We start from the raw sequence: 8,338 nt of genomic DNA, 5'->3' as shown, positions 1-8,338 counted from the left end.
AATAAAAAAATAAATCCATTATAATTTTTTGAATTTAAAGAAATAAAGATTTATGCCAGGTATAGTAATGTATGCCTGTAATTGCAGCTACTTGGGAAGCTGAGGTAGAAGAATCACAAGTTTAAGGCCAGCCTCAGCAAATTAGCAAGACCCTGTCTCAAATTAAAAAGGGCTGAGGATGAAGCTCAGGACTCCCTGGGTTCAATCCCCAATACTGCAAAAAAGAAAAAAATTCACATACAATAAATGCCACACTTTTAAAATACACAGGTAGTTTTTAGTATATTCACAAGGTTCTGCAACTGTTAGCGCCATCAAATTCCCGCCCATTTTCAATGCCCCCAAAGAAACCCTATTCTACTAGCAATTACCCACTTTTTACCCGCTCCCTCCAGGCCCTGGCAGCCACTAATCTACTTTCTGTCTGTGGGCTTACCTCTTTGGGACATTTCATATAAACAAGTCACTCAATAGAAGGTCTTCTGTGTGACTTCTTCCGCCTAACATGATGCTTCTAAGGGCCCTTTGTGCTTTAACACGCATTAATACTTTATCTTTATTACTGAATAAAATACCATTATGCCATATTTTGTGCATCAGTTGGTAGACACATAGGCAGTTTCCATTCTTCTATGTTTTCATAATGCTAGTATGAACATGTGTGTACACATTTTTTGGTGATTGTGTGTGTGTGTGTGTGTGTGTGTATGTTTGAAATTACTGCATCATATGGTTAACTCTATGTTTAACTTTTGTGAGGAATTTCCAAAGTGACTGTGTCATTTCTAATCACAGCAGGAATTTAGGAGGGTTCCAATCCCCTGTAACCTTGCCAATGCTTGTTACCTAAATCTAGTCCCAAAACATTTCCATGACTGCAAAATAAAATAAGTATGCAAGCTAATACCTGTGTTAAATACCTTGATTTAGCTCATCCACAACACACATATATCAAAACATCATCTTGTATAACACAAATATATGCAATATTGGCTTGTCAATTTAAAAATTTTTAAGAATTGCTAACTGTAATGTCTTCTTTCGAGGTATCTAGATAAATGATTTCTCCTTTTTTTTAAAAAAAGAAGAGCTGTAGGAAATGTCTGGGCTGGTGCGGCATACTGCTTCTCTCACCTCCCGCGGTTTGCTCGTATAAATCAGTAGATTCAATCCTTTCAGTTCATCCAACTTTGGATTTCTAATACTTAGAACTAAAGATTATTAATTAAATTGATTCAACTGCACCACGCTTTGTGCCACTATGGCCAGAGAGGACATTAAATGCTATCAAACAGTAAGTGTCATGATATTCATATTTCCAGCCAGTGAGGAAACTATTTGCAGCTTAGATCCCAATAAGAAAGCAACACTTCCTGCCGGAGCGATTGAGCACTATCTTCCCTGTTGCTACAGTAAAGAGGAGAACAAGGATTGTGGATTGAAGTAGAGAACTGGGGCAGAAGAAAGCTCAGGGGTTGGTGAGGGAGTGGAAAGATCAAGCCTTACAAGTAGCTCTGGTGTCAGAAGGTGGGAAGGTAACTAGAATTTTGCTAAGACCAGTTTATCAGAGGTCTCTGATAGCACAGAACAGAGAATCTTTCATGTACTCTTCAGCTGGGGCCAGAAAGGTACGAACCACTCAGTACAGAATACGGTGATGCCTGCTCAGCAGGGTCAGGGGTTAGAAGTTCCCCTGAGAAGAGGGCGATAGAGGAGGCAGAGAACAGGTGGTAAGCTCTGAATTGGAGCCTAATCTCTAGCAAAAGAAACCAGTGAAGATTGGTCTTCAATGGAAATATGATGCTTTGCTAGTAAATAGACCTTGGACACTAATTATCCTTTACTGAGGGTATGAAAGTTGGCATAAGAGTTCTTGTACTTCTGGGTCTCCCTTACGGACACCATTGCCCGCATCACCACAGCAGAAACACACAGGAGTCTCATACAGCGTGTGGGTTTGGGTCACTCTACCAACACTCTTGTCATTTCCATAAAGGCTGTGGAACTGAAGTCTTTGATGGGGGACTCCTTGCCCTCAGATGACCCATCTGAGCCCTCACTTAAACCCTCTACAGAACTATCAACCACACAGGCCAGAACATTCTGCGCACAGGTGGGGGCAAAAGTAAGCTGAAAGGTAATCAGGAAAAGATACTCGTGTATTTTATTGAGCACTTGTACGCTAATTCCCTTTCTAGGTATTGCAGACATATATGATCTGGAACTATCAGGTCCCTCCTATGATTGTCCCCAGTCTGGACACTTTTACTTTTGGAAGTCCTGGCCCACATCACGTTGCTTTGAACCTATATCCCATTTTAACTTTATGGTAAGTTTGAAATTTTTTTCTGCTTCTATTATTACAAGTGACTCCATTAATTTATAATTGTGATTTTTCAACAATAATTATGAAAACATGAAAATTCTTGCAAACTGGGAGTACCCAGTCTACAGATTATTGTAAAATTATGATACTTGAACATAAAAATTTATCCATTATTGATGTGGACACAATGTCCCCTTTTGTAGGCATGAAGATAAACACAAGGTTTTGCTCAGGGTTTTTTGTAGTCAAAGAGCCAACATATTTTCCAGACCTCAAACATCTTTGTCCCCAAAGAAAATGCCATAGACCAGACCACTGGCCCTCAGCCCCATAGGTAAAACAATCTTGCTTACTCTCTAGGAATAAAAACATGCATAAATATGAATCAAAATCCATTTATAAAAGTAAAAATTAAAGGAAATTAATTTAACAAGTGCTTGTTAGAGAGCAATTTTTCTCTGAACAAAAGAAGTTCATTGAGTTTGTTTCCCTGGGAGTCAGAGTGCAGGCAGGCCCTGCAAAGGACGTGTCCTGAACGTGCTGCTCACGTCTCTGGGCTGAGACTGCTGTTCACCGAAGGCCAGGCCCGAAGAGGCTGACTGCCTGGGAGACGGTCATGAGTCATGCTCACCGGGACGCACACTTCATATAAACACCTGCAGGGGCCAGTGAAGGCAGCAGCGCTGTGCAGAGGAAGAAAGGGGGGAAGCTGGGTGGTTGTTTAGAGGTCTCCCCATTGGAGGCGAGGGGGCCGAGGCTTTGACAGTGACATTGATGAATCGCTGCACGTGAGTTTCCCCTTGAGAAGGGAATATGACTTTTCCAGTGTCAAGAAACTCACCTGAATGCTGTCAGTTGCCAACACGCTCAGCAGCGGGGGTGATGAGTGTTTCAGTTCTAGGTGGGGATGGTCATCTGGCCATCTGCAGCATTGTCTACACAGTTTAAACCAATACTTCCTCAGTTTAGTGGGCATACAAATCACCCAATGGATCTTGCTAAAATGAAGATTTAACTTAGTAGGTCTGCAGCGGGCCCTAAGAGTTTGTTTGTCAATAAGTTCCCAGGCGAGGCTGGTATTATCAGTCCGTTGACCACACTGGGAGAAGCGTGCCTTCAAATGCAACTTATTCTTCACCTCAGATTGCCGAATGGTAATCTTCAGAGTGTGTGGGTGGGGGACATAGCCACCACCACCGGGGGAAGCATTTCTGAGCCAGCAGGCCCTTCACAGCAGCCTTCACATCCTTGTTCCTTAGGCTGTAGATGATGGGGTTCAGCATGGGGGTCAGCAGGCCGTAGAAGAGGGAGATGAGCTTGTCTGTGAGGTCCTGCTTGTCTGCCCCCAGTGGGTCTTTGGACTTGGACTTCCCGTACATGAAGAGGATGGTCCCATAGAAGATGATCATCACAGTGAGGTGGGCAGAGCAGGTGGAGAAGGCCTTTTTCCTGCCCTCAGCTGAGGGGATCCTCAGGATGGTGGTGAGGATGAAGACATAGGAGACAAAGATGAACAGAACTGGCACCCCCAGGAAGATCACATTGGCCACCCCCATGCTGATCACATTGATGGAGATGTCAGCACAGGCCAACTTTAGAATTGTCAAGATCTCACAGGTGAAGTGGTTGATGACATTGTCCCCACAGAAGGGCAATTGTACTGCAAGAGAGATCTGCACCAAGGAGTTGGCTCCACCAGCCACCCAGGAGCTGATGGCCATGGGCATGTAGGCAGCCTTGCTCATGACCACAGGGTACCTAAGGGGGTTGCAGATGGCCACGTAGCGATCAAACGCCATCATGCCCAGGAGCACACACTCTGTGGCTCCCATGGAAAAGGACAGAAACATCTGCACAGCACAGCCTGAGAAGGAGATGATTTTCCTAGGAGTGAGAAAACCATCCAAGACCAGAGGGACGGAGGAGGTCATGTAGCAGATGTCCAGGAAGGAGAGGTTCCCCAGGAAGAAGTACATGGGTGTGTGCAGGTGGGAGTCGAGGATGGTTACCAGGATGAGGACCCCGTTGCCCAGCAGAATCACCAGGTACATTGACAGGATGAGCACAAAGAACGCTTTCTCCAGTTTTGGGTGGGCTGAGAGGCCCAGCAAGACAAATTCTGTCATAGTAGACTGGCTGGATGCTTCCATTTCAAGCTTTCTCTTTCATCCCTAGGAAAACTGAAGGCAGAGAGTACATGTTTACTGTTTGACTTGCTTGAGTCAATACATGATGATCACCGTATAGTCTTTAAAATGGTAGATAAACTTACCCTCTGAAATTCAACTTTAATCCAAATTATCTAAAAACTAGGATGTGCAGCAAACCTTGGAAATCTGATGACATTTAATAAAATGGAGGGCATTTCTGTGTAATCAGTGATATTAATATACCTAAAGCGATGTCATATATTTACATATGCCATTTCCAGGACTTTGTAGGGAAGCTAGGCCCTGTGACTCATTCTGTCTCTGCCATGTAATTAGAAATCTTGCCCACTGAGGTCATATGGCCCATCCCTTTCACCTAGTTCCTTCTCACCCAGGAAGTTTATATTACAATTTGACTTCACACAGAGAGAACCTTATAGGGAGAAAATGTACTGGCTTGAAAATATAGTTTCTTACCTCTTTAGCAGTTTTTTTCTTACAGTGTCTGCTTGTATTTGAGTCTCTTATGAATCCAGTGTAAATCAGTACATCTGATCTTGACTCCCTTCTCTGCAAAATCTGACCAAATTGAATTTCTGGAATCTATAAGAAGGAGTCCCCACAAAGTCTCCAGAAATCTCATCTACGGAGGACTCATGTACTTCTTCCTCTAACGACACCTGACTGTCTTCATATTTCCTGCTCTGGGACTTGGCTGGAGGAATAGAATCTTACCTTATTGTTGGAGTCCCCTCAAAACTCACATTTCCCAGTTTGGGTTGGGTAGGAGCTTTAGTCAAACCTTCATCAAATTTGCAGTAGATTTGCAAATCTACTCAACCTCCCAGAACCACTTGGCACTGTAGATGATTACAATTTTACTGACAGTGAGAGTCAAACAACAAATGTCATCAGACTCTGCCACATGGTCCCTAAAATGACATGGAACTGGCTCCCTTTGCTTTCTAGCTGGGTGTGGTGGCCTGCAATGCCAACAGTCTGGGATGCCGAGGCAGGAGGATCACAAATTGCAGCACAAGCTTAGCATGGTGGCTCATGCCTGTAATCCCAGCACTCAGGGGACTGAGGTAGGATGAGTGCTATCAGTTCAAGATCAGCCTGGGTTACATAACGAATTCAAAGCCAGCCTAAATTTCAGTGCAAGATCCTGTCTCAAAATTAAAAAAAAAAAAAATTAAATTTTTAAAAAAGACTGGGATGCTGGGCGTGGTGGCACAGGCCTGTAATCCCAGCACTTGGGAGGCTGAGGCAGGAGGATTGTTGTGAGTTCGAGACCAGCCTGAGCTACAAAGTGAGCTAAAGGCCAGAATGAACTGCATAGCAAGATCCTGCCTCAAAAACAAAAACAAAACAAAACAAAACAAATAATAATAATAATAATAATAATAATAATATAAAAAGGCTGGGGATGTAGTTCAGTGTGAAGGCCCTGGGTTCAACACCCAGTTACCCCTCCTCCATTCACATCTGATTTCTGGGTCCTTCTTTGCAGATTGCTTTGGCAAACTGTTTTTATTTTGTTTGCTTGTTTTGTCCTTTAAATAAGCATCCCCCTACTCTTCTGAATTCTACCAGTCTTGGGGCTCAGTGATCTATTCCAACCTGTCCTGTTTACAGATGGAGAAACTGAGGTCAGGAGAGAGGCATGTGAATTGCACATGGTTCTGAAGAAGGGGAGCCTAACTGGTAACGGCAGAATATCCAAAAGGAATTGTCTCGGGATAGCAGAGATTAAAAGACGAGAAAATATTTTTAGGGCAAATCTCCTTTTCGTGTCAGGAAGATAGCCCCTGAGGCTTGGCAGAATCTTGGAGTACAAAAGCAATCCAGGCCTCACCCTGCAGCCCCCTTCACAGGCTCCTCTCTGCAGCGGGTGATTTCTCAGGGACTGTTTGAATGTTTTGAGCAGCAGGAACTCATGGTGTCCTGGTCAGGACACCTGGGTTGTCAGAATTCTTCCAGGATCTGAAACCTCTCTCCTCCTCTGGTCCAAGTCCACCTTCTGGGCTCACGCAAACACGCTTGCTCCCTTGCCACAGCCGCAGCCAGTCCACCTCCCTGCCAGCCTGCCCACTGAGCTCTCTGCACACCACCCAGCACTTACCCCGTTCCGGGTCCAGTGAAGGCTGCACTGAGTCTTGCAGGAAGGCAGGCTAGGCCAGTGGGGAGGTTGCAAGTTTACTGGCATCGGACGGGTGACTGGTTCTAGTGTCCTTTGCCCATCTGGGTGCCACCTAGCCATGACCACAGAGCAGGTCTTTCAGAACTACCCCAGCAGCACCCGGGTACACGCTTTTTTCATGGCATATACTCTTTGACCATTGTTACCTGCTGCATTGAGATGACCCTAAGTGTAGAGAGGTCCAAGGTGCCAGTCCAAGCCACCACCACTGAAAGCCGTTGCCTGACCTTGGGGTTCTGCGAGAAAAGGAGACAGAGGGTGGCTTTGAAGCTTTGGGCTGGATGAGGTACCCCCGCCTAGGTGGGCTGGCTGGCAGGCCATGCCCAGCCTCCGGACCCAGCGCTCTTTCTCCTCTGTGCTCTATGCTACTCTCCACAGGGCCCATAAAGACTCTCTCCGGAACTACGGGCAGGGCTGCTGTGGGGCCGGGTCCTTTCCCAGAAGCAATTAAAGTTTGATGAGAGGCTCAGAGATTAGACTTCGTTCCCTAGACCCAATTAGGCAATGCTGTAGAAATCTACCCAGAGCTCTTGTCTCACTACAAGGAAACTTCAGATTAGAAGTTTTCTGGTGCCAGATATTCAGAATGCTCTTGGGCTTTGATCATAATGATTGATTCAAAGTGATTCTCTTGCTGACCCTCAGAGAGTTTTGAAGGGAAGAACCTACGGCTCAGTAATCCAAACATTACCAGGAACTGTGAGGCAGACAGATTCCCCAACTACCCAGTCTCTGTCTCTCTGCCTCTCTTGTCTGTGTGTGTGTCTGTCTGTCTCCAGCCTTCTCATCACTCTAAACAATCTCTATGTTACCAACACATTCGGGCCAGCATAGGTCTTTGTCTTCAGAGACTACCCAGCAGAATGGAGCTTGCGTATCTATAGCATGTGGCATGCCTGAGAATAGCACAAAGCAGCAAGAGTGTATGGAACTAGTCCAGGAAAAAGATAACAGAGATGGAGGAGACAGTGGCCCAGGAAGACACTTAAAAGTAAGAAACTCTATGTGTGCTGCATTTGGGACAGGTTACCCTAAAATATAGCATTGTGGCTGTATCCGCAAGGGTTTACTAGAGGAACAGATATAACACAAGATATACAAATGGACAAGAAACTACAACTTTGGCTTACAATGGTCAGCCGCAGAGTTAGATGAGGAAGGGTGCAGACACTCTCTGCACCCTGGAGATTGAAGAGTCTAGTCCAAGGTGGGGTGCTCACTGCAGTGTCCATGCAAGTCCATATCAGGAGGCTGATGGGTCTGCGATGGAATGCTAAAGAATCTACAACCAAGGCAGAAGAGGCTACACCAGAAGGCTGAAGAGTCCCAGGTGGAAGCTGAACAGTCTGCACCAGAAGCCAGGAGATGAAGGCAAAGACTGGAGTTCCTCAGAAGAACCAGCAATCAGTCCTTGTTCATTTCCCTTTTATTGTATGCAGCCTACCCGCCCCGGGGGTGGGGCGTGGGGCGGGCGGTGTCCTCTGCACCCACACCAGTGCCAGGCCTTCCTCTTGCACAGGCTCAGGGTGAACACAAAGTGAGGACCCTGGCCCTGGGCTGAGTCACATAGTTAACCTTCTAAACTTCTCAAGTTGACACAGTGAACGTCCTAGAGCAGTAAGGGCGTGTCCTTTGCACCCCAGGATGTAGAACTGCTGA

General features: G+C 45.5%; 1 protein-coding gene across 2 annotated transcripts; it reads right to left on the bottom strand.

Annotated features, from left to right (window-relative positions):
- Nucleotides 1-2,774: 2,774 nt before the first annotated feature.
- LOC102003335 (olfactory receptor 2S2-like) lies at nucleotides 2,775-8,050 on the bottom strand. 2 transcript variants are annotated; one of them, XM_013522931.1, is made up of 4 exons: nucleotides 7,810-8,050; nucleotides 6,826-6,915; nucleotides 6,602-6,731; nucleotides 2,775-4,506 (listed from the first exon to the last, which is right to left on the bottom strand). In XM_013522931.1, the coding sequence occupies exon 4, from the start codon at nucleotides 4,474-4,476 to the stop codon at nucleotides 3,466-3,468; it is 1,011 nt and encodes a 336-aa protein (XP_013378385.1). In that variant the 5' UTR covers nucleotides 4,477-4,506; nucleotides 6,602-6,731; nucleotides 6,826-6,915; nucleotides 7,810-8,050; the 3' UTR covers nucleotides 2,775-3,465. The 2 variants fall into 2 exon arrangements, with proteins under 2 accessions (XP_013378385.1, XP_005401042.1); XM_005400985.2 differs by lacking the exon at nucleotides 6,602-6,731.
- Nucleotides 8,051-8,338: the final 288 nt, after the last annotated feature.

The sequence above is a fragment of the Chinchilla lanigera genome, unplaced genomic scaffold (assembly GCF_000276665.1).
Source record: "Chinchilla lanigera isolate Chin_1 unplaced genomic scaffold, ChiLan1.0 scaffold00071, whole genome shotgun sequence".
In the NCBI taxonomy this organism is placed as follows: Eukaryota; Metazoa; Chordata; class Mammalia; order Rodentia; family Chinchillidae; genus Chinchilla; species Chinchilla lanigera.
The sequence above is the reverse complement of the archived record's forward strand: the minus strand, read 5'-3'. Positions and strand labels throughout refer to the sequence as shown.

What these genes read in the sequence shown, in the direction of transcription:
- LOC102003335 (XM_013522931.1), bottom strand. Translation starts at nt 4,476, where the DNA reads ATGGAAGCATCCAGCCAGTCTACTATGACAGAATTTGTCTTGCTGGGC.